The 26,719-nt window shown below is 45.6% G+C and overlaps 1 protein-coding gene across 3 annotated transcripts in view; it reads left to right on the forward strand.

Annotated features, from left to right (window-relative positions):
• The window catches only part of PITPNC1 (phosphatidylinositol transfer protein, cytoplasmic 1), a 130,854-nt gene that overhangs the window by 66,311 nt on the left and 37,824 nt on the right, over nt 1–26,719 (forward strand). For all 3 annotated transcript variants that reach the window (XM_012656903.1, XM_012656904.1, XM_012656905.1), the window contains one exon: nt 7,274–7,369. In XM_012656903.1, the coding sequence (XP_012512357.1) occupies nt 7,274–7,369 (96 nt within the window). The remainder of the gene's footprint in view (nt 1–7,273; nt 7,370–26,719) is intronic.

A 26,719-nucleotide genomic window follows, 5' to 3' on the forward strand; every position in this document is an offset into this window, starting at 1 on the left:
TTTCCCCTCTGCACTGAAGGCTTAATGATATTGTCCACCAGAGAGCATTCTCCAGAGAAGCGCTGAGGTTTACCCAGCAGCGAAGACAATCTGGCCTAACCCTGACAGATGAGTTTCCTTTACTCAGCCTTAATACCCCTAAATCCTGTGGCAAGCGGAGCATTTGATGAGGATTAAATAAAAGCAGTGCACCTCCCACCATGTTACCAGATGGGGCTCCAGTTCTGCTCCAAGAGCAAGGTCAGCTCAGGAGCGAATCTGAGGACATCACTTACTCTGGAGCCCCCAGCACCAGCAGGCAGTTCCCTGGGCGCCCCAGATGAAAACTTCAGCAGCCGTAAACCATACCGCTGGCTCTGGCATCTCTGGACCACACTGTAGGGCCACATCATGGGACTGGATTCTCCTTTTCTCACAACCAAACAGCCAGTCTTTTGAATAACTCCTGCCGGCCAAATGAGAACCCTGCACCCAGACCACTATGAACGGATGTTGACTTCCCTCTTCGCTGAATCTGAACCAGCATATTCTTGTCTGCAGCACATCTTTTAGTACACATTACATGTCTATGGTGTCAATTGAATCTTGCACTAAATCTAGTCTCTACAAAATCATGAGCCCCCTTAAGAGTGGACCTTACCTTCCACATGTTAAGAGTCACGGTGTTGAACGCATAGGAGGTACTCAATAAATACTTGCTGATTCTTTGATTGCTGTGCACACAGCCTCTTCCTCTCTTTAGAGCACTGCCCTTAAGTACAGTAATTCGATCTTCAGAACAAGTAACCATTACTCTCTATTCTGGAAAAGAGAAAAAAAATAGAGGCAGAAAATGTTTTTGACAAGACCAGTGAAGATGATCCTTTTTAGTCCTGTCCTATGGCCATGTGCAAGACAAGTTGAGATGTTCTTGGGTTGGATCCTAGAGGGTACGTATTTATGAAACAGTCACCATTGACTTGTGTAGCTGTGGAAATGTTCTCGGCGAGAGTATCAGTAGAGATGGGGTAATGAGATGACGGCTTTTGTCACTGGTAACCTGCACTATTTTTTTCACGACTATAAGTGCTTTTCAGGCTCTCCCCAACTGGATATGCCGCTGTTAAATAATAATCAACAGCCCATGAACCATCTTCAGCTCCATATGCCTGAAAGTATTAACCAGTGACCAATATCCCCTTCCTTCCTCCAAACCAATGGCCACTTTGCAAATCCAGAGCCTGAGAATGAAAGCTTTGTTAAAGCCGTGCCTCTGCTTCCAGTGCTCTTGCTTGCTGAGCCTGTACTTTGTTGGTATGTCTTAGTCAATTGCTTCCCCCTGAGAACTCCCAAAAGCAAGGAGGGAAAAAATGTCATAGTAGAGGAGAACAGTGGCTTAGCTAGGCTTCTTTGTCCCTTTAATCATATCTGAAGTATAAAACAAGATGAGTGATAGATTTTTTGCAAAATCCTTACTCATCAGCCACTTTTACCCTGCATCATCAGTGGCTTGTACAGATGGCAAAAAGACAAAAATCCACATAGCTACTAGGTCTAGACCTTCCCTCCCGCCCTCAATTTTTAGAAAATAATAGACTTTAATTTTTAGAGCAGTTTTAGGTTTATAGATAAATCGTGCAGCAAGTACAGAGAGTTCTCGTCTGAGCTTGGGTCTTAAACCAGGAAAGTTAGCATTGTAGAGAAAGGGGCTGCAGAATCCATGATTCCCGAGACTGTGAGTTTATGAAGAGCCACCCCACATCATGCTCTCAATCTAGAAACAAATCTAGAACTGAACCCAGGGAGATTATAAAATATAAAAAGACATCCCTTTTCAAGGAGAAATCTAGAGTGTTGTGAGTCACATTCCCTGTTTATCAATGTGCCCCTCCCTTCTCAGTTAAGGCCACACACTACATAATAGTTCATCAAATGGATTTATCCTAATTTCCTTGGCCATTCTCCTATAGTGGGATAGTTAACCTGTTTTCTTTCTTTCTCTATCTTTTTTTTTTTTCTTGCCATTACAATAATGTTGCAATGAAAATCTTTGTGCATAAAGCTTTTCCTTTAATTAAGATTCTTTCCTTAAGATAAATTCTCTAAGCATAAGCTTACTAGGTCAAAGTATATGAAGATTTTTAAGACGCTTGATACTTATTGTTCATAATGCTTTACGAAAAAGGGAAAATTACTCCCTTTTTATTTGGGGATCTATGAGTTAGTATTTATTCAGCAGATTTGCGTTTTCCTTGTAGTATTGTTCAGTTCATATTAAAGGAGTCTGAGCCTGTGATTCACAGCTACTTGGGAGGCCGAGGCGATAGGATCGCTTGATTTCAGGAGTTTGAGACCAGCCTGGGCAACATAGCAAGACCCTGTCTCAAAAAAAAAAATGAGTTTGTCCTATTGAGTGTTCATTCCCTAGTGGTGGGGGGAGGTCTCTGGTTGACTCCCCTGACCTCCCCCCAAATTCACTGCAGGTGATCCACAGGTAGATAATAGAAGGGGAGGAGGATAAACATATTTCTTCCACCATGTCTCTGATAAATACCCAAAGATAGGAATGATATTATAGATGACATAGGAAGAGTTCCTCAATTAATTCCCAAACCCAAGTCCCATCTCAGAAGGAGACAAATTCTGCCCAAGAAGCAAACAAGACGGTGAAGGGGCACAGCTCCATGGTGCCAGGTGCAATCCCGTGAAGCTCTGGCTTGGTGCATCACCAGGATGCACTTCATCCTGCAGCTATCCCAGCAGATCTCTTACTCCACTTCCAAAAGCCAGTAGTTGGACCAGAGCTCTGGTAGCTGCTGCTGCTACCACTGGGGAAGCCCAAATGAATAGTTACTCTTGCTGATTGTTTTCCTTTGGGAGCTGGCTAAGCCTCTGTCTGTTTATAATAGCGTTGGCTTAACTCTGGATCCTGCCCTGAACTGAGTGTGAAGACGAGACTATTTCACCCTGGCTGTGCCCTCCGAGTACACTATATCATGCCCATCACCACTTCCCACTTCCCTGCGGCAGCCCCTCTGTCCACTATCCAAGTTGGCTGGCCATGGACTGAAAGGACAGAGAAAGAACAAGTCAAGGAGCAAGACGAAGGAGACTAACATGACCCAGAGGTCACGCCTAACGTCACAGACTTTTTAACTGGAAGGAATTTTAGTGGTCATCGGGATCACTTGATCCCAACCTCATTAGGGACACAGATCTCTTTAATGATCAGATGAAAGTGATTGAACTCTCTCTCTCTAGAAAAATATACCTCCCCAAATTCCAGGATGTTTCCTAGACTCCCTGAAATCCATCCACCTAGACTAAGCTTTTCATTTTACAGACAAGGACACGGAGGCCCCAAGAAGCTGCAGGGACTTGCCCAGGGTTACACAGAGAAGATAACTGAATTCAGACTCAGCTCTCCTGACTGCCAGTATAGGACCATCACCCATACTAGGAGATTTCCACTGTACGTTGAGCCCTATATTGGGAATTATGGGAAATCAGGGTGCTTACAGCCAAGGAATAGAACTCAGACTCATGAAAGGAAGCTAAGATCAGTTATCAAGCAATATCCCTTCCACGGATTCCTCTTTGGAAGGTAGAAGCTAATGCTGTCCATTAGTTCAGCAGGCGCTCACTGAGCACCTATGAGCATCTCCTAAAATCTCTAATCACTGGAGATTAATTATTTATCAGAAATTCAGACTCATTGTCATCTCAAGCCTGAAGAAGATATTGAGGTCCTCAAAATGATGGTTTTTTTCTGTCGTTTTTTTTTTTGAGACAGAGTCTCACTCTGTTGCCCGGGCTAGAGTGCCATGGCATCATCCTAGCTCACAGCAACCTCAGACTCCTGGGCTCAAGCGATCCTTCTGCCTCAGCCTCCCGAGTAGCTGGGACTACAGGCATGTGCCACCATGCCCGGCTAATTTTTTTCTATATATATATATTTTTAGTTGTCCAGATCATTTCTTTCTATTTTTTAGTAGAGACGAGGTCTCGCTCTTGCTCAGGCTGGTCTCCAACTCCTGACCTTGAGCGATCCACCCGCCTCTGCCTCCCAGAGTGCTAGGATTACAGGCGTGAGCCACCGCGCCCGGCCTCAAAGTGATGTTTTGTGACTTTGTTCCGGTGATGGGTATCCCACCCTGAAATGTTTATTGCAAAGTTCAAGTAAGGCAACTTTCCTGTGCTTTCTATTTCATGGACCTTGGCATAAGAGTTAAGCATCATTTTAATGATGGAGATGAGAGATTGGACCGAAGGACACCTAAGTAGATCCTACTGCAGCCTTAGCTATTCAACAAAGGAGCAGAAGAACCTGTGTCATTGGGGAGTTCTCAGTGACGGCTACTCAGGACATACATTTTATAAGTAGCTGGAGAAGAACCAGATTCTAAATTTATCTTTCTAGAAAGAAGCAGGAAATGCTTTTGCCTGATATTTATTTTATTGGTTGGGTGCTAAGAGGCAGCCTTTCGTGACAGGAAAACCTGGTTGTGGAGCCTGGAGACTTGCCCTGGAAGAATCCGAGCTTCTCTGCTGACCAGCTGGGTGACTTGGGTCAAGGCTCTTTACTTCTTCGAGCCTTGGTTTTCTCATCTAAAAAGTGGGAATAATATTATTACTATCCTCATCCATGTTGTTGAGTCAACATTAGTGGCTCTTCTCCCTAGCTTTACGGCCTATTTTTTTTTTTTCTTTTGTAGCACATACTTCATTCTGCCTTGTATTTTTGGTAATAGCTTCCAAGTCTGTCTCTCTTACCAGATGGTAACTTCTTAAGGGCAGGAACTCAGCCCTCCTTATCCTTGGGAACTCAGTCCCCAAAACCCAGAGCAGCACTTTGTATGCAATGGGTGTATCAGTCAGGGCGCCCAATCAGGAGACAGAAACCACACATTATCTTGAACAGGAGGAATGTAATATAAGGAATTATTAATCTTTGATAGGAGCAATTATAAAGATGTAAAGAAAACTCTACAGGGTACCCTAAAGCTGAGAGAATGTCCAAGGCAGGACAAACTTGGAAGGGGCCCCCCTCCGGGGCTGAGCTTCAGACATCATTGAAGAAGATGAGGTTGTAGCGCATAGAATGGCGAAGAAGTTCGCTGGGTTGCCTGAGCCAGAGCTGATTCCTAGTGATGGGCAGCAGAAAGCCTTCTGGGGCACAGGCAAGATGAAGTCGGTGGGTAGGTGTGTGGAGGGAGTCAGGGCACGCTACCAAGGCCTGGAGCACACGGTGCCTGCGTGGAAGGCAGGGGGATCAGTGCAGCGCTTACTGGGCCCAGGCCAGGGCTGCAAGCTCACTGAGCCACTGTGCACTCCAGGCACGCAGCTGGGGCTGAGCACCACTGCAAGTCCCCACTGACAGACTCCATAGCCAACAAGATCCAAACCTGGAAGAGAAATGCCCTCCTTAGTGCTGTGTCCCTCCAATGCCCTCTGCTGACAATGCTTAGCAGTGTCGTGCTCACTGTCAAAGAGACACGCTTACAGGGTCCAGTCCATTGTCACAGAGACAAAAGGGTGAATTGGGAGCTGAGCAGCAACATTGCTGTAACTGGTACAATGGGTGATCAATAATGTTTGAATTAAATTAGATTGAGCCACGTACCTGCCAATGGCCCCCTTACTTCCTGCTTATTTTCCTTTCTTCGAATCCCATACATTTTACCAGCAATAAATGTCAAACCTCTTTAACTTCTTTCGTAATTTACTTTCTAGAAGCTCATTTCCCTCCGAGGTATTCTGTTTGCCTTCTTAATGAGACACTGTCTCTCTTCTCCTGGCTCACACTTAAAAGAGACTCATGCAAAAAGAAGGGGAGGGGAGAGGGACTGACTCATGCAGACAATCTGAGACCCAGAACTTCATTTCACAACTTATTTCTCCACTGGAACTTGTTTCTCCACCATCAATTTCATTTAGAGGCAATCCACTTGTCCCTCCCAAACATTTTAGAGTGTCCCAAAACACTTGACTTCAAGTGGCAGTGGAAGGAATCAGAGCTGATCCAAAAACCAATCTTTCTCTGCCTTTAAGGAAAATGCAGTGGCCACCTCAGGCCAGACCCAGGAGTTAATCTCCTTGGACGAACCTGAAGAGTCAGGTCTCCAAATATTTTAGAACGAAATAGGCAATCGAGCAAATAGCAGGCTTGGAGGATAGTTACAAGCACATATATTATTCAGAAAGCATTTGGAAAGGACTAATAGTTTCAACTTGAGAAATCAAGAAGAGTATGTAGCACCTAAAGAGTCCTGCAGATGCTCTCTTGTGGGAAATCGTGTTATTAATAGGCATCAAATTTGAGTCAAGACAATGTTCTTAGGCATCAACCACCCTGTTCTTGCAAAATATTTCATTCTCTTAGGAAGAGTCAAATGTAACTAGTATTAACTGATGATTCCCTGCAGGAACTAGCTAAACAGTGAGATGGGAGTACAGTTAAGACTTCCTCTAAGAATGAGGTGGTTTTCCAAACTCAATCTGTTTACCATCCTTCAGACGGATGATCATCCCTTTAGACGAGAAAAACGGCAATGGGAAAAACCAGGGGAAATTAATCTTTTCACCAAAATTTGTATCTATATATTGTGGTTGTCTTACATATCTTTTTTGCAAGTGATAGCCATTCTGGACCAGTGTAACCTAGAGTGGACTAGCAGTAAGCCATCTGGGTATCTCATTACTTCTCTGAGTACCAAGGAAATCGTGCTCTTAAATGATCAAGAAAAATACGTGTGTTTGTCCTTGTATAATGGGGTCATGATTTATTTTCTCCTTTTGGCTTATCTGTATTTTTTGCAATGAGAGTGTATTATTTGTGAAATTAAATATATATACAAATTTTAATGAAAACACACACCTTTTGGGGTATATCATCGCTTTTTGAATCAAATCTAGCCAGACCCTTCCCAGCCTCTTCATTCTCCTACTCGGATTAACTGCCAAAAATCAGAAGACTTCAGTTTCAGAAGAGATTTTTTGGAAGAGATTAATTTCGTCACTCTTGAACTTCTAAAAAACAGCCTACTATTTCCTCTGACCCTCACCAAGCAGTGATTGATGCTATACCTGCCTCCGATATGACAAAACCTAAGCGATGAATAAAAAGCCTTTTATGATTCTGAGGCAGCGAAAGTGCTAGCCAGGGGCACTGAGCCACGTGAAGATGCTCTGCGGGGTGTCATTCTGCCTCGGGCACCGTTGTGCCGCCCTGCGGGCACTTTGGAGGCTATCACCTGGTATCACTAACCTTTGATATCTCCCCGTCCTTTTTCAGATTTTTGACAATGAAGCCAAAGACCTGGAGAGAGAAGTTTGCTTTATTGATATTGCCTGCGATGAAATTCCGGAGCGCTACTACAAAGAATCTGAGGTAAGCAATAGATGGGGTGACATGTGGGCGAGTTTCATTCGTTCATTCATTTCGCAAATATTTATTAAGCACCTCCTAACCTGGGAGACTTCCATCTGTCTCTGTGCTGATTCGATTTGCTTTCATATCTTGCTGGGTTCTTTAATGTGGTTCTCAAAATTAAGTCCCTACTCTTCAGGGCTCATCATTGGCTCCAGCTGTGACTCAATTTTGATTTAGTTTCCTGTCTTCTAAACTCTACCACTTTTCTGGGTGACATCAATATCCACAAGGCTGAGCCTTCGAACACACCCGCCCCTCTGAAAACCAGCAGCCTGTCTCCCACCTGCATGCTCTGGGAGGGCAGGAACTGCGTTTTATTTGTATCTTTGGAGTCTAACACAAAGAAAACTCAATCTGTCCTCAAAACTCTGACAACTCATCCCAGCACTGAGTCTCTCTCTCAAAATAGCCTGCACCTTCCTTAGGCCTTCATATTTGTTCTTCCTGGCTGAGAAATATCAGAGAATTTCTTTCTCTCTGGTTTTCACCCTACCAGAATCCTTCCTCTACCTTAGTTCTACCTGCTTGTTTTATGGTTCCTGCAAGTCACCATTTATATCCGTTTAGTTTCTTATTAATGACTGCTGACGGAACTTGGGTGACCCGCTTGTAAATAACGTCGCAACCCTGCAATGACAGCAGATGCAGGGCTATTTTTGTTGTTTAGCAACTGCCGCCAATCCCAATATGTTTGGAATCAGGGCCCCAGACTCGTCCTTGAGCCGTAACACGTGGACCTTGAAACTGCTCTCACAGATTCATTCAGGCTGATGGAAGATGTGATAAGTAAACCCATTCGCAATGAGTGCCAGCGTTACACAAGCAAACTGGGCGACCCATGTGGTTCTGGGTTTTTTGCCTCCACATCTGGGGATTCGTTTGAGTGTAAAAGTCTTACCTGATCTCAGCACATGCTTAGCTGTGTAACTGCAGGCTCGTGCTCCTCAGCCGCCGTCCCTGCAATGACCGGGGAGAGGCTGATGTGGGTCACTGTGTGGCTCATATCCACCCAAAGTCCGAGCATTTTAACTTCATCATTACGCCCTGCAGCCAACCACAACTGTGCACTTTAAGATCAACAAAGTTAAATGCTCTCTGCATAACTGTGGACCTGCTGAAGATAGAGATACACGGGGCTCCATGGACATTCTGTGGTTTCAGTACTTAACGGGGCTTTGATGACATGCAGAGCATTGTGCAAAGCATTGGGTGAAGCTGTGGCTCTTTGGGCCCCGTGGGCTGCTGTCCTGCCTGGATGTCTTGGCCTCTTTGGGAGCTCTGGGCCTTCCAGGAAGGTAGCATTGCCAGAAAACTGTGAACTAATTTCAGCTCTTCTCTTAGAGTGCTTTGGTGTGGTCCTGCGTGGTCCTCAGGGAGTTCCCTCTTGGTTCGGTAGAAAGCCTTGAGACAAATATAGAATATTAATGAAGAAATCAGCATGTCTCATTTCTAGTCAGCAGGTGCCTGACTCATTTTCCTGTCCTTTTTGCTCCAGAGAACCAGCACTAGAAAGCTGCTTGTTATCTGCACAGACATTTGAGGAGCTTTTTTCTTAAGGCTTCACAGAGTCATTCATGCACGTGTCCGTACCTCTTTCCCAGGGTCATAAAGTATTCTTCCCTGGGTGCAGTTTGATCGAGGAAATGAGAGGTCAGTAGTCATTCACCCAGTAAATATTTACTGAGTGTTCACTGAGTGTCACATGCAGTGTTAAGACAGGGACATGGCAATAAGCAAAAGAGACACTAAGGGTCCCTCCCCACAGGACACTCTGAATCTAGCAGGGGAGTCTGATGATTAAGAAATAATCACACAGATATGTATGGAGTAAAAGTCACAAGTGCAAGAAGGAAGGTACGGGGAGAGATGACAAGGAAACTGGATTTAAGAGTATGGGATCGGGAGAGATGTTCTGGAAGAAATGACAGTCATGCTGAGACCCGCTGGATGAGAAGATCTGGGGACAGCATGCCAGATGGAAGCAGAAGCATGTGCAAGAGCCCCTAGGTGACGCGTGTGAGGAGCTGGCAGAGGCCAGCGTGGTGGCAGCAGCACCCACGAGAGGAAGAAGCGCATGAAGGGAGGTTGGAAGGAGGAAGGGGCCATGCTGGGATACTTGGGTTTTATTCAAGTGCAGTGGAATGCCTTGCAAGGAATTGAAACCAGGGCATCATAGGATCTGATTTATGCTTTGAAAAGATTTCTCTGGATGGAGAATGGACTGGAGGGGGCAGAGTAGATGTCAGGAGACCACTGAGGTCATTACCGTGATATATATTATTGGTTAGTTGGGTTATACAGTGTCTTGCACTGGAGGGCTGGCAGCGGAGAAGAGGTTTGAGGTATATTTTTAAGGTAGAGTTGACAGGGATTGATCATGGACCAGATGCGGGGATGAGAGAGAAGGAGGAGTTGGGATGACCTCAAGGATTCTGGGTTGGGCAACAGACGGATGGGGGTGCCACTTACTGAAATGGGGTGATGAGAAGGGGAATGGATTTTGGAGAAAGACCGGTGGATTTGTGATGCCAGTGAGGCATCTAGAACAAATACAAGTGCATCTGGAGCTTAGGTGAGAGATACAGGCTGGAGACAAATTTGGGAGTATTTAGGGAACAGGAGATTTTTAAATCCTGGAGACAGAAGAGAGGAAGAAAACACAAAATGTAAATAGGAAAGTGGCTGAGGTCTGAGCCTTAACAGGTGGCAGTGTTTGGAGACCAGGCAGAGGACAGGGAGGCACCAGGAGACCACGAGGAATCGGTAAGAGAGGAGGAAGACGAAGGAAACGCACCAAGGAATGCAAGTTTCAAGAGGAAGAGAGTGATCAGTTGTGCTGACTGCTACTGAGAGATCAAGTAAGAAAAGAATGGGAAACTGTCCTCGAGAGCAATTCTCAACTGGGGGCGATTTTGCCTCCCAAGGGTGCTTGGCAATGTCTGGAGTCATTTCTGGTTGTCACCATATGGGGGAGGTGCTACTGGTATCTAGTGGGTAGACAAGGGCTGCTGCTAGACATCCTGTAAAACGTAGGACAGCCCCGCACGACAAAGGATGATCTGGCCTAGGATGTCACTAGTGCTGAGGCTGGGAAACCTTGTTCTAGAGGAAGAGGTTATTGAGGACGAATGACACTCTGGATTCGGCTCTCACACTCAGAGCCACCCCTTACCTGTCCTGGAGTCTTAGGGTTACTTAATGTATATGAAAGAAAGGGCCCCATAAGGCTCAGCCCTGCACACTCTTTGTCAAGTACAGGCTCCCAGAGGCTCTGCTGGTCTGTGTTGCAGGCAGAATTCTTTCTCTGTAGACCTGGCAGTTAGACCACAAAGGGCTACAGCTGTCATCAGGAGCCTGCAGTAATAGCTTAGGCAAACTATGCCCCAGGGGGACTCCCTTGCAGGCCCAACCCCACCACCATTCGGCACCCAGAATCCAGACTGCATTCGGAACCCACTCAAAGGGAGAGGGGTGAGTTTCCTGGGCAGTTTTGGTTGTTGTGTCTACCGTGAACATGCCAGGGACTGAGAATAAGAGAAACAACCAATTCAGAAGGCAAACCATTTCCAGAGAGACTTCTGCTTGGCACACTGTAAATAATTAACACTCTCCTCCTCACCACAAAAGTTTCCAACTAAAATGAAACCTGACCTTGTTCTCTGCTTAAAACCCTTCACGGCTTCTCGTTTGGAGTTCAACTCACACATGACTTCCCTCTGTGAGCTTTTCTAGGCATGCTACTCCTCCACCCACGGCTGCTCTGGAGGCAGCAAAGTTCATGCTAGATCGTGCTAGCTCATAGCTGTGTCATGAGCTCCACAAAGACAAGAGCTGCGTCTTCTCTAGCCACTGCCACGGCACCAGCCCTTAGCAAATGCTCACTCAACAGTTGTTGAATGAATGAGCGAGGAGCTTTGTTTTTTCCTTCCAGCAGTGACAATTTCAGAGCCAGTGCTATCAAAGAAAACGAATTTGTTGCCATTAAGCTAGCAGTTGTGAATCAGAGTTCCTTTTTTTCTTTTTAGTCTGAAACATACAGCTTTGTGGGCCTTTTCTTCCAATCCATCTTTGTTAGTTGCCTATGTCAGCATCATAAATGGGAACGCTCTCCGTGGATACAGCCGGAGTGCTGATGGGCTGAATCTGTTCTGAGGTTTTTTGATGCTGATGAATCCATACCGGGGTTATCTAGGTCATTCCTCTTTACCCAGCTACTATCACACACACTGCCTGGTCAAAGGAGGGGACTGAAGCACTTTCTTTTCTTTTTCCATTTCTCCCTGGAAACCTCCAAGCCACACAGTGAAGACCGCCTCTCTCACAAAGGTGACCAGTGCTTGGAATTTTCCACTGGGTGCCCTCTGCCTGGCAGCCCTCGTGCCACCACTAACCAGGGATTTAGAAGGATGCTTTGGAGACTGAGGATCAGCTGATAGCCCAGCCCAGCAACCTCCTTATTCACATTTTTGCAGCGCTGCTATTTTCCCATCCAAATCAAGGACCTGAGCTTCAGTTGTCAAAAGTGTCTAAGCTTCAAGTTTTGTTCTCATATTCATTGGCAGACTCTGCAGGGCAGTGCTGTATTATGGAGGGAAAAAAATCAGTGTGATTTCTTAGGCAGAGAGAGTGCTTCCATTAGCAAACACAGACCACCAAGACCCTGCCCCCATGAGAGTCATAAAGCTGTTTGCACCGAGTCACACAGACAGAGACCGTCAGCACCACCAAAACAGCAAAGGGAGTGAAGCCGGAATCTGAGCAGGTTGTACTTGTTATGTGGTTGATACGTGGCTTCTTGCTTCTGCCAAGATTTTCATCCTGACTCTTTGATGCTCTGCCAAGATTTCAAGGTGAAGATCCCAGTGGAGGAATGAGAAACTCCACACGATAAGTCTAAGTCGCAGCATGCCTTCAGAGGCCACAGGCAGCCAGGCCACACCCGCAAAGCTAAGTTGACGGTTGGGGGGCGGGCAGCAGTTCAAGAACACATCTCAACATCCAGCCTGCAGGACTAGTTCAGCCTGGAGAATTTCTGAGACTATTGGCTAATTATCAAGTCCAGTATTCTTCCTCCCTGATTTGCTGTAATTGTACATGAGGTTTGGTTTCCATTATAAGATGGGAAGTGACCGGAGAAAAAATGGCACCTTTATTGGTCTCCCAGGGGCTGCCACCTATAGCTCTCCCAGAGACACAGATGTGTAGGGTATGTGCAGCTTCTAAATCTTCAATACAAAGGGGAAATGAAAAATGAAATGTATTCTCTAGTGGAGGAAGTTTAGAAGTACAGGATTTTTTGTGTGTGTGTGCCTTGTTTTTTTAATCTTCATTGATTTACGTAAATGAATAGCAAAGGGGTCTCTAGCGCAGTGGTTCTCAACTGGTGGCAAATTTGTCCCAGTGAGACATCTGGCAGCATCTGGAGACATTTTCGATTGTCGAAACTGGGAGTGGGGATGCGATGTGGCATCTAGTGGGTAGAGGTCAGGGATGCTGCTAAACATCCTCCAGTACATCATGACAGACAATGATCCAGCCCAAAATGTCAAGTGAGTAGATCAAGAAACCCTCATGTAGATCAATCCAAGGAAAGGAAACTTAGTAAAATAAAACCCATTAGTAGCAAGACCCATTAATGAATTTCTCTAGTTAGCATTTATTAAGTGCCTACCATGTGCCAAGCTCTGTTTCGGCATGGAGGATGCAAAGACAAGATTATGTCAGCCCTCAAAGGGCTTACCCTCTACTCCCTTTTGAACTTGATCATCTTTTTACAGATAAAGGAAATTTCTCTCCTCCTTCATTTTGGAGGACATAAAGGAGTTGCCATCTTACCAGGAACAAAATAGAGCACAGTAGTTTCAGTGGGGAAATTTGCAATGTTTTGAATTCCTAGCAACAAAGAAGAAAGAGTAACATGAGTCTGCCCTAGAAGCATGGACCCCTGACATGGTACTATGGTTAATGGTACCGAGGGAATTTTTAGACAGAATTTGATCGAGAACTTTCCCCTTGAGTTAGGAGACTAAGCCTCCAGGTCTCTGGATAATAGTCTTCTTGAATCGAAAAATCCTTGGCAGGCAGTTCACTGGTCAAGCCGATCTAAATATCCATTGAATTCTCTATTAAGGGAGAGAGAACGGAACAAAGAGAAATACATCTAGCTTTTCCAATAACTGTCAACGGTAAGAGATTAAATGCTGTTTGCTAAGTACAACGGGCCCCCAGAAAGGGAACAGAGAGACCAAACGAGTAAATATTGTCCTACTTAGCTGTATCCTTCAGTACAAAGAGCTTCATCCAAACCACTCAGCTCCCTCGAATTAAAAATACTTTCATTCTGGTCTCCGTCTTGGTAGTTGACAGTGGTAAAGATTTCCAATTATCTCCAAATGGCCAGGGTTAACACAGCGGCCTCATGCTGGGGTACATTGTTAAGTTCAGTTTGTTGTTGTGTCGTTATTGTCATTTTTTCCCCTTCCCCTCCATCCATCTGTTTCTTTCTGAGAGTAGCGCAGCTGTTTGGTGATGGGTTCCAACTTCCTGGGGCCTGGATGCTTCTTGGAAAGTAAGAGGACTGACTACACCACGGCGTGGGGAGAAGAGAATAAATCTCTGTTGCCAATGTGGTCCCTGGTGAGAGCCTCTAAAACGGGGAGTGGAAAACCTGCGTCTTCTCGCCTCGCAGGGTCTGGATGACATTAGTGCTGTTAGAAATCAAGAGGAAAGTGCTTGGTGGTGGCCCGCTGACCTGGACCAGAGCCATAGATCAGAGGGAAAACCATGGGAGAAAGAGAACGTTTCTCAGCACAGGCTCTCTCACCTGCTTCCTTGGGAGCCGGAGCAATGGCACAGATGGCCATTTCCCAAGGGGTCTCCTCTCCGGGGGCCCCAGGGCAGAGCAGCGTGGTACCTGTGGTGTCGTCACAAACACCCTTCTGTGTGTACAGGGAGAGTCTGAGCAATCTTCCTGGGAAACTGGCTTTCTTTTTCTTTTTCTTTCTTCCCTTCCCTGCCCCCTTTGCAAGTTGGATGTGGTCCAACTTGTAAATCTCTCCAGGGTCACAGCAATGAAAGGCAATGGGTCTCAGACCCAGTGGGAGGCTTAGGAGATGTTTGGGGGGCTTCCTCTGTTTAGGAGCAGGGGTCTAGTCAGCCTGGCCAGGAAGGCGTTACCCCAGGAAAGCTGGAAAAAATCTCTGCCATTTCTCTAATCTTTGAGAACATTTCCTGTATGAAGACTCCATGCAAGGCATTGGGTGGGAGCCTGCAGGGGTAAAATGAAAAGCAAGACACTGCTCGCCTTTAAGAAGCTCACAGCCTAGTTGGGGGGATACGGTAGAATAACACAAATGGCTAAATGGCAGTACAGGAGAAATGCGTTCACGCAGCCATGCGTGATCTACTCTCCTACAACTCGTCCACACAGCCATCACCAGAGGGTTCCAAGGAGGGGGCAGCTGTGTAGACAGGAGAAGGCAGGGCAGGCTTATAGGGGACGTGGAATCTGAACTGGGCCTTTCTTTTTTAAAGAAAGGTTTATCTTTTTATTTGCTCACAAATTAACATGTGATCCTCATAAAAATAATTCCAACATGATAAATAAATACAAAACATAGAGCAAAACTCCTATGATCCCTCCTTATGGAGACAGCTGCTATTAAAGTTGGTGTTTATACTTACACATAATGCATAAATAGCAGTATTTTTCTAAAACTGAGCTCATACCATGCACACCACTTTGCAACATGCATTATTTCACTAGCAACGTAAGCTCGCCATCTTTCTGTGGCAGCACACACCCCTCGGTGGGTTTTAAATGGCTCTGTAATGTGCCGGTGTACGGTGATGCCATATGTTTACCATTATCTGTTTGGTGGACATTTAGGGTCTTCCCATTCTTGTGGGTATTATTCTAATGTTTGTCTAAAATAAATTCTTTTTTAAAAAAATTTTTTTAAAGACAGGGTCTCGCTCTGTCACCCAGGCTGGAGTACAGTGGCATGATCATAGCTCACTGCAGGCTTGAACTCCTGGGCTTAAGCAATCCTCCCGCCTCAGCCTCCCAAGTAGCTGGGACTGTGGGTGTGTGCCACCGCACCTGGCTTGTTTCCACAGAATAAATTCTAAAAGTGAAAGTGTTGTGTCAATGGGTGTGTGGGTTTAAATCTTTCTAGATAGAGCCAAATTGCCCCCACCCTGGAGCTACCTTAAATTACTCTCCAGCTCACAGCTGGATGGGAGCAAACTGAAGTTGGAAGATGAGTGAGACTGAAAGGGTGATGTAGTGGATGGGGAAGTGGGTGGGGAGCCCCAGCACATAGTCAGGGTTCAGTGAGTAACTGACACATGAGGGAAGAACCTTGGATGCAGAGCCAACGAACTTGGACTTTATTCTGCAGGTGGCAGAGGGTGTTCAAAGCAGGGTCACCCACAACCATGCAAGGGGACTCCATTTCTGACCTCACCAGAGGGGTAGGCCCCTGGATGCCATGAGGTTTAGGGCCCTACAAATCCATCAAACTACTTCCCTTTCTCTTCTGCTACCCCCTTGCATGAACAGATTGCCCTCAGCCATCTTGATGACAATAATATTTTGTTAATGAACAGAGATATTTGGAAATAAAAGGGCATTAAACAGTAGGCCAGACCTCAGTCACCCTGGCTGCACTGTTTTCACACCAATTATTGGCAGCTCACTTCCCAAGAAACAATTAGGTGTTCTCTTTCAGACCTCATTCCTTCCAAATCCAAGAAAGCTGGGACACCACGTCTTGCTGAAGTACCATGCCTAGTGTGCTGTTCTCTTGGCCTAATAATGTGGAGCTGCCTCAGTGTTTTGAACAAAGCCAATTTTTTTTTTTTTTTTTTTGAGACAGAGTCTCACTCTGTTGCCCGGGCTAGAGTGCCATGGCGTCAGCCTAGCTCACAGCAACCTCAAACTCCTGGGCTCAAGCAATCCTCCTGCGTCAGCCTCCTGAGTAGCTGGGACTACAGGCACGCGCCACCATGCCCAACTAATTTTTTCTATATATATTTTTAGTTGTTCAGATAATTTCTTTCTATTTTTAGTAGAGACGGGGTCTCGCTCTTGCTCAGGCTGGTCTCAAACTCCTGACCTTGAGTGATCCACCCGCCTCGGCCTCCCAGAGTGCTAGAATTACAGGCGTGAGCCACCGCGCCCATTCAACAAAGCCAATTTTGACTGGGAGTACTACCGAAATGATAGTTCCCAACTCCATCCTAGAGGAAGGGTTTTTGTTTTTTAATTTTTCGTGGGGAAAAATAAACAAAGCAAAACCATTTAAACAGCTGCAGTAATTCACATGAATAAGGTCCTGCAGAACCCATGGTGCCCAGAGCAGCAGTTGCAAATCTTACCAATTGGATTTGGAAGTAAAATACCAGACCAAGTAGGTCAAACAAAATCAAAGCATACAAAATTCCTAAATGCCAGATCAAAACCAGAGATTCTAGGTCTCCGCCAGGAATGGAAGTGCTGATTGTGTCATTAGGTCATTGAATAGAAAGAACCGTTGGGGAAATGGCTCCATGCCCCAAAGGACCAGATCAGGGAGGGACGAATTCATCCAAGCAAAACATTCACGGAAGGGAGAAGCAATCCGGCTTGTCATAGAGGAATCCATGCAAAGGAAAACCTCTAGAACCTAGGAGCCAGGCTTCCCAGCCCATGCCTTCCATGTCTGGATGACTCAGCCCTACTGTGAGAGGAGAGGTCCCTAGGTATGGGAGGCCTCCCAGGTGATCACAGCCACTGCACCTCATCATCATCAATTCTGTACGCAAACCCCTTCCTCCCTTCACAAGAGTGGATGGATGGAGAGATGAGATGAGATGATGTCAAAGGCAAGACAAGGCAAGGCATGGAAAATGACTAGCACAGTCCCTGGCACATAGTAAGCATTTAATAAATGTTCCCATCTCCCTGTTTTGACTCTGGCGTTGAGCTCTGCAAATGGGTTGCAGGAATAGCGGTTCAGTGAAAACCATGTGTCTTTGAAGGTGGCTGCCATGAGTGGTGTCATAGGAGTTTGTTTGCTTGTTACTTTTCACCTGTTGGCATGAGTGGAACAGAGGTATGATTCCAATAGCTCCAGCTCTCAGGATCGCAGAATGCTCCCCAGGCTCAGGAATATCCTTCAGAAATTAAAGCCATTTGTACTGCTGAGACTTTTCCAAAAAAATGTTATTACTTCTGTTACTGTATAACCTGAATTCCAAATAGCATGTATCTTTCTGATACTTCATCTCTAAGAAACCTTGGAAGTTATATATTCTTAGTTCGTTGTGCCAAGTTTGGGCAATCTGTGGTCCTGGAGTCCCAGGATGGTACCCCAGGCAGTTTTGGCATTCCATCACTATCTGCCATGAGCCTTCTTACCAGGTGTATTTTACAAAAATAACATTGAAAACTTTCAAAGAAGGAAGCAGGAGCCTAGGGGCCTTGCTCTCAGCCAGGAGCGAACAGATACAACCAAGCTCTTCTTCAGTTCTATCCCACAGAGAACCTCCCTCTGCACTTCCAAGGAGACAGGCAATGAGTCCACAAGTTGCTCAGGACTTGAGCCAGCTGCATCAGCCTCTGCTCTTTTTAGTCTTATGGAAGTAAAACACCAGAACTTCTTGGCCCTTAGAGCAGAGTTCCCCAAGTCAGGTGAGAATCACCTAGGAGCTTTTAAAAAATGAAGCTACCTGGGCCCATCTTAGACCAACCCAACCAGACTCACTAGGATGGGACCCAGGAATCCATGTGTAAATGCGCCAGGTTTGGAGAAACGGCCTGAGAGCAGAGCTTCCCAATGTCTTTCATGCCATGACATATAGGAAAATGAACAGGATTTTTTGTTTGTCTTTTCTTTCTTTCTGAGGCAGGGTCTCCCAGGTTGGAGTTCAGTGATCCAATCATAGCTCACTGTAGCCTCAAATTCCTGGGCTTAAGTGATCCTCCTCCTCAGCCTCCTGAGTAGCTGGGACTACAGGCACGTGCCACCAAACCCAGCTAATTTTTCTTATTTTCAATAGAGACGGGGTCTCACTCTTGCGCAGGCTGGTCTCAAACTCCAGCCTCAAGCAATCCTCCTGCCTCGGCCTCCCAAAGTGCTAGGATTTCAGGTGTGAGCCACCATGCCCAGCCAAAAAATAATCAATTTTGATCAGCAAATTGAGGAAGAGCTCCTGGTCAAGATGACCAACCCCTGGGGTTAGGAGGCCCAGTGTGGTTACCCATGGGCCAACGGAACAATATCTCGTCATATCTTTTATCTACTCAAGGTAGGGACGTTTTGCCAAAAAGAGGTCCACTTACTGTGTTCAAGTTTTTAAACCACTTTATTGTTACTTAATTTGGGGGTGGAGGGGACGGAAATAGCAATGTAAGCCTGGAAGACTGCCCATTCCCCTACTGAGGGAGGGGTCAATGCCTTTGAATTTCATTCCGTATGTTGGGAATCTGATACCATCTGTGGAGTCAGGTCCAACCTCTTCCTTGCCAGCTACTAGTGTTAATTATAATAGACATTTGTGCAATTTTTCTCCTAAGTTGCTTCTGAGTTGGAGGTGGCTTCAGATTGACCCTCATCTAAGTTTATTTCCTCCAAAGGCCCTAATAGGCGTCCACCAGGTCCTCTGGCTAAGTCTTGTTCAAGCCCTTTCTTTATGTAGCCCTGTACGAATCTACAGCTATGAAGCTGTGATGCTGGAAATGGTGTTTTTCTCCCTGAGAAATAAGCCCTGACTGAATCTCTTCTCTACTTCTGTGTATTCAGACTCCAAGTACAACTGTTCAGCTCCTGCGCCAAAAATATCCCCGAAAGAATAGGTGTTATTAAGTGCTTGTCTTCATCTTTTATCGTTGATGGGCCCAGAGAAAGACATACAATTACTAGTTCATTAACTCGAGCCTTAGAAGTTTCAACGAATTTCTTACAGAATTGCTAAACCTGGTTTTAGAGGGTCAGAAACTAACTTCTGAGAAAAATAAATGCCATCAAGTTGTTTTATTCAGTTACATCATTTAATCCTAACAATCTGATAGAATAGATATTGTCTCCATTTTATAAATAAGGAAACTGAGGCTCAGAGAGTCTCTAAGTAACTTGCCGGAAGTTTCAGGAAGCCTGGATTTGAACCCCCTTGGTGTGTGCTTCCCCCACACCAAGCTGGCTCCTTCAGGTAAAGCTGGAGGCACAAACAACTGTTGTCTTTGAGAACCACTGTGAGAGATAGTTCCCTCCTGAAGGGGATCTCGCTAACCCCAGATCTCTCTGTGTGAATGAAGGATCTTAGGGAAAACCAGGGCAAACACGAAGAATGGCCTTTCCAGTGCCTTGGTCCCCTGATCTGATAGAGCTCCACTCCCCACCCTTTGGGGAAGATGCCCCCTTTGCAAACATTCCAGAAAATAGTGGATTGGCCAAAGCTAGTTTGGGTCTATAAAAAACAAAAACTAAAAACTAACCATTCTACAAGAACCCATTTTTAAAAAGAAAAAAAAGTCATAGTCCCCAAAGAACACATCCACCACCCACAGACCCTAATTTGGGAAATATTCCTTTTCTCATTTTATCATCCCCACAAAAGTCTTAGAGTTTTAAAGAACTTGCCCAGATTTGCACAGTAGTTGCTAGAGCAGAAATTCAAACCCAGGGGTGTCTATTTCATTCCAAAGCCTTCGTTCTGCTCCACAGAACTTAGGACCCCACAGAGGTGCTCCAGGCATGGTAAACAAGGAAATATATTGTGTCAAACAGCGCAGGTTGAGACAGCCTGAGGAATCCACTTGTGGCTTTTACCTGCTTTATATATTGGGATTTCAAGTCATAGTACATTTGGAAAAACAAAATGAGTTCTAAAACTCAAACAAATTTGAAATCTAACCAAGCTGTAAAAATGGAAATCCTTTCTTGCCTTCAAATGACAGACTGATTGGCTTATTGAACATCTCTATCCCAGTTTCTGTTCAACAAGTGGGAGGTCCAAGTTTCCCAAAATAATACAGTAGATGAGAAGTAAGCTAGATTTAGGGACAGTTAATCCAGTGCTGATCACTGTTGCCATGTTGCAACTCATCAAGAATATTTGTCAGTTATTATCAGCTTTTGATTTAATAAATTTAAGCAGTCTATGGGCCAAACTATATATCCTCGGTAGGAATCCAGGCTATTAATGCTTCTTCACGGCCTGTGTCTAAAGAGCACTGCTAAAATCAGAGTGGGTAGGAACAGTTGCACAAAAGGCAATCCCAGTTCAAAGGCTGCAAACTGAGCCAGATTCTAATAAGCTTCCTTTATGGGAGGAGCCTGGCACTCAGGCTATTTGGAGAGCTGGTTCCTGGACTGTCACCGTCACATGTGGTAAGGTGGAGTCCTCTCCAGTATGCCCTTGAATGCCCTTATTGATCTTGAAATATAGCTGGAGTGCCAAAAGGAACAGGTTAGCGTTATATAACAGGATGTTAGGGAGACGTCTCTTGTTGCTCGGGAATTGGGAACCAGGCCCAAAGCTGGGGACAAAGAGGAGCTAGGACTCCACATTCTACAGGCAGCTGCTGATCGCTGAGGCCAAGTGCTCCCCCAACAGGAGGTGGCCCAGATGGCCCTCTCACTGCAGCTCTGGTCACCCACCTCTTCCCCTTCCTAAGGCCATATGTGGAGATGGAGGAGGGGAGTTCTCATAGCCATTGGGGATACACTTCTTGATCAACCCCAAAGCCATGTGACAGGAGTGTTCTGAGAGAATCAAACTGCAGAAACTGGGGCATCTGCAGAAACGCTATTCGCTGAGCCGGGAACAATGTGGACCCACCCTTGGCGCTGCCATCCTATGAGACTGGAGTGAGACTAATAAGTGTCCCCAGAGGCTTGTAGAGGAACATAGAGATTGTGCCTGCTGCCCATCTGGAGATTTCTGAAGGAGAAGGCTTTAGAAGGAGGCTATGGCTGGCGCCATAGCCTGGGAGCATGAGCCTGGGAATAGGATGGGGGCACCCCTTGGGCACTGTGCAAAATGGAGATTGTAGCGTACTACTTTATGTCTTTGCTGGGAGGAGAATTCTGGGATATTTTCTATGACACCAACCAATTCTCCAATTCTCCAACACCAGCTATGTGTCCAATAATTCAATTGTGACACTATCTACCTGGAATGAGCATCAGATCCGAGAAGTTAACGGGCTCAGTCCCGCCAGACTGCCCCTGCTTTGACTAACCTGCTGTGAATCAGGGGTTCCCACAACTCCTTCTTCAGACTCAATGATTTACTAGAAAGGCTCACAGCATTCAGGAAGACATGTACTTACATTTACCAGTTTATTATAGGACGTGACTCAGGACTAGGCAAACAGAAGACAGGCAAAAGGTAAGGTTTCAGGGGGCAGGGGCCTTCCATACCCTCTCTGGGCATGCCACCCTCCCTCCGGCTCCCCACTCCTTCCCAGAGGTTAGTGGGTCAGGCTGAAATTTCCAATCACTTTGGTCTTTCTCGTGACCAGCCCCATCCTGAGCTATCTAGTTATAAAGTACTAAAGACACTCCAATCATTCAGGAATTTCCAAGAGTTTTAGGAGCTTTGTGTCTGGAAGCAGGGACAAATACCCAATATATTTCTTATTATACCACAAGGATTAAATGAGAGAATGTGGCTAAGGATTGGACACAGGCGAGCACCTAATGAACATTGGCTCCTGTGAGTATTTTTCCCTCCTTCCATCCTTGAGATTCTCTGACCACCTCTCTTGGGCTTTTCTTGCCCTATTCTTCTACCTAGCCCCTACAAGGCATCAACAGTGGTCATCGTCAGGGCTAGAAACCACGGACTATTAAATGATTCACTATTAAATGATTGGTGTGTGTTCAAATTTCCCGTTTTCATGCTCCTTCTTTTAAAAGAGTAAGTTTTGAGCATTTCTGCCTCTCAATTATAACTGAGAAGGGCGCAAAACACACACACCGAAACACTCCTCACCACAACCACTTTTTCTCAGCCTTTCTGTATGTCACACGCACCTTATGAGTCAAACTCCCTTAATAGAGTCACTTTGCAGAGAAATGGCACAAACCGCTCGGTTTTTGTGGTACAGGCTAGTGCCAAGAGCAAATGCTTTAAAAATAGCACTTTAGGTATTAACTGCTAACAAAGCAAGAATTGGCTGCTTCTGGCCATGATTTGCATTTAAGGCTTTTTTTTCTTTAAGCAGATGCTTAGTGGTTGACCTTTTAAGTAAAGTTTTAGGTCAGTTCGCCAGCACACTCTGAAGGCTCCTTAGTTTTTTTTGTTGTTTTTTTTTTAAATAACTTTACTGAGATATAGATCACATGCCATACAATTCATCCATTTTGAGTGTACAGTTCAATGGATTTTAGTGTATTCACACATGCATGCAACCATGACCACAATCAAATTTAAAACATTTCATCACCCCAAAAAGAAACCCCACAGGCTTTAGCTATCACCTCCCTACCCTCTCACCCCAACCCCAACCCCTACCCCAACCCTAGGCAACCACTAATCTACTTTGTGTCTCCATAGATTTCCCTGTTCTGGACATTCCATATGAATGGGGTCACTTAATATGTGGTCTTTTGGGACTAGCTTCTTTAAAAGCATCCTAGTTTTTACAGGTATCCCTCTTAGGATTCAAGCTCAAGAAATCCTACACTAATTTCAGGGCTAAATTTTACCTGATTGAAATGGTCATTCATTAGCAGGGAATGAGAATAATATTTGTAACACCTTGGAATCTTCAGGAGAAGTTCCAGAATTCAGGAAAAAATCTGACATGTGATATATGTTGTTCGTTCATCCCTATTTTAGTGCTAAGCATTATAGTTACATAATGTAGCAATTCCTGGCTGGGATTCCTGCTCAGCCTTTTTTCATTTAGCATTTATCAAAAACTTCTCATTTCAATTAACAGGGCAAGCCCCTGCTGGTTATTGTCCTTTGTGGTTCAAATTGAAAGTGTAATTAATCATGGAGACTTTATATCTCAGTGAACATCAGCTAAAATTATTACCTCTGAGATGCAAGTTCGGCTCCAGCTGGACCAAGATCCCCTGTGAGCTTCTTCTTGCACCTTCCAGGCGGGAAACTGATTCTATCCAAAACAGGGCCCCAGTTTCACATGGGCTGTGCTAATGAAGAAGCCCTTGGTATCACCTTTGTTCTGCCTTGTCCAAGTGCAAGATGCATGAGGCCTGCAGGTGTGTTAACCCTATGGAGGGGAAGCCTTCTAAAGATGTGCCGAAGGGAAGGGTGGCCAGCCCATCTGGCCCTGGAGGAAGAGCCCCAGCCCCAGATCAGCCCCCTCCATACAGATGGGCTTTAACTACAAGGGTCCAATTTGCCATCTGCCAAGCCTGGGGACGATGAGCGGCAGCCGGAGCCAGAGACCTCATCGTGGATGAATTTATAAACCCCCAGCCAGAAGCACTTCAGCCCCACACGTTCCCGCCAGCCAGCTGCTGGGCTAGTGGGCAGGGCCCTGGAGGCAAGAGCATTGCTTTCAGAGAACTACCACGTCACTCAGCACACCCAGCTGCAACTGCTGGAGTTTGAGGCTCTGTCACCAAGTGAGTGAGCAGTTGGAAAAGTAACTGGGGACTCTGGAAGAGTTGCCTTGTGAAACATCTCTGACTCGTGTTATGGATTTAACAGTGACCTCCCTCACCCCGAAAGATATGTGGCATCCTAAGCCCCAGTACCTCAGAGTGTGAACTTATTTGGAATAGGGTCTTCACAAAGATAATCAAGTTAAAATGAGGTCATTAGGGTGGGTCCTAATCCAATATGAAGGGCATCCTCATAAGAAGGGGACAGTTGGGCACAGAGACAGACAAGCATAGAGGGAAGATGCCGTGAAGACACACAGTGAGAATGCCATGCGGTCACCCAGAGTGATGCGTCTACAAGCCAAGGAGCACCAAGGATTGCCAGCAAACACCGGATGCTGGGAAAGAGGCCTGGGACAGATTCTTTCTCACAGTCCTCAGCAGGAACCAATCGTGCTGACACCTTGATTTTGGACTTCCAGCCTCCACAACAGTGAGACAATAAATTTCTGTTGTCTAAGCCACTAGTCTGTGGGACTTTGTTACAGCAGTCCTAGGAGACGAATAATCTCAGGTTCCCCGTTAGGGGAAAGAGCCCCAGCCTCACTTGGAAGATCACTGGAAGGGAATGATAGCATATACCTGTGCATGGCTCTCAACTCTTCAAAAGGAAAGTTAGTAGGTCACCTTTAAGATGCTCGAAGCCTTTCTGACTTTAGACTGACCATCCTGCCAGTGTGCTAGGGAAGCGCCCTGTTTGGCTGGGACCATGCAGTGCCAGAGGCCCCCAGGTGAAATCCCTTAAGGGAGCAGCCTGCAGTCGGGGCACTCTGCTTTGCTGTCTGATTTTTGTCAACTTGGAACAGGGTGTTCCTGCCTCTGAAACATAAAAGAAAGGGGGAAAGAAATTGGTTCTGAGCACTGAAGACTATCGCCTTCCCCAGGCCCAGAACCTGGCCATAGCGTCCAACAAAGAAGAACCCTTGTCTTGAAATTTCTTGAACCACTGTACTTATGGACACTGGCAGGTGACAGCTTCCAGAAAATGGAAGTGCCCACCCAGCAACCCAGTCTTTCATTTGCACAAGGAAACCTGCATGCTGTTGCTTAATCATATTTTTATTTGAGATTATCAGCATTTTTCTGTACATTTGATTACAGGATAACAATAAACTCATGGTAAACCCACAGCCCCTGGGATATTTCTGCTGCCTTTCTTCTGAGGAGCTCAATGAGATTTGAAGAAACTGCATTGTGGCATCTCGAAGGGTGTTTTTGTACCATGATCATCACTTTGGGCTGTCTCCTGTGCAGCATGCACCTTCTATGTGCCAGGCTGGGCAGGGGACTTTGCCTACATTATCCAGTTTAAGCCTTGCACAATCCCGAAGGGCGTTATTAACACCATTCCACAGATGGGGATACTGAAGCTCTCCTCTGAGAGATCGTGCCAGAATTCCAGATGAGAATGGTGCCTCCTGTCTCCATGGTATAGGGGTTGCGTCTTAGTCCATTCAGGCAGCTATAACAGAATGCGGGGGGTGGGGGGTAATACTGTAGACCGGTGGCTTATCAGCAACACACATTGATCTTTCACAGTTCTGGAGGCTGGAAAGTTCGAGATCAAAGTGTTGGCAGATTCGGTGTCTGGAAAGGACTTGTTTCCTGGTTCATAGATGGCACCTTCTCACTGTGTCCTCGCATGGCAGACGGCATGAAGGAGCTCTCTGGAGTCTCTTTTATCAGGGCACTCATCACCTCCCAAAGCCAGCACATAGGTGATTTCAACATGTGAATTTGGGAAGAAGGAACACAAATATTCAGACTGCAGCAGGTTGGGAGCCCTGGTCTGGGAGGACTGTGGAGAAGTTGCTGATCATTTCTGAGTTTCAGGTTCTTCTTCTAGAATATGAAGATAATATTTGTACTTTACAGCAGTGGTTGAATCTTGGCTGTATATTCAGATCACCTGGGGAGCTTTTGAACTGCTTGGTGTCTAGATCCCACCCAAGGTCAATTAGATCGGAGCACTGGGGGTTTGCTGTTCATCCCCAGAAGTTTCTCTCACAGTTCTGGGGGTCAGAGTCTCAAATTGAGGTGATGCTCTAGGGAACAATCCTCCCTTCTATCTTCCAGCTTCTGATGGCTCCAGGATTCCTTGGTTTGTGGCTGCATCACTCCAGTCTCTGCCTCTGTCCTCATGTGACCTTCTCCTCTGTGTGTCTTCTCTTCTGTCTCTTGTAAGAACACTTGTCATTGAATCTAGGTTCTTCCCACTTAATCCAGGATGATCTCATCTCCAGATCCTTAATTTAATGACCTCTGCAAAGACCCTTTTTCCCGAATAAGATCACATTCTTAGATACTGGGGATGAGGACTTGGACCTACCATTTTGCGGGTCACCCTTTAACCCACTGCAGAGAACTTTCACTTCTGATTGCTCTGGGTTGGGATCCAGCAGGAGTTTCAAGACACGTAAACTCTCAGTCACACTAAAGTCCAGCTTTATGACATTTTATAATAGGCCAAACCTTGAAAAATGACATGTGGAAAGGCCCAGGGGACTTGTAACATTGGGGATAAAGGTTGAGGTCTATAAACCTCATTTTAAAATAAGAAAATCTGGAAATGAAAGTTTAAAACGTAAAACAATGCTGTTCTTTTATAAAGAATGATATAAGTGCTATAGCAGAGTTTGAATCAGTGCCAAACTACTACAGAAACTGCAGAGACACAAAC

This window comes from Propithecus coquereli, unplaced genomic scaffold (genome assembly GCF_000956105.1).
Source record: "Propithecus coquereli isolate 6110/MARCELLA unplaced genomic scaffold, Pcoq_1.0 Scaffold526, whole genome shotgun sequence".
Classification (NCBI taxonomy): domain Eukaryota; kingdom Metazoa; phylum Chordata; class Mammalia; order Primates; family Indriidae; genus Propithecus; species Propithecus coquereli.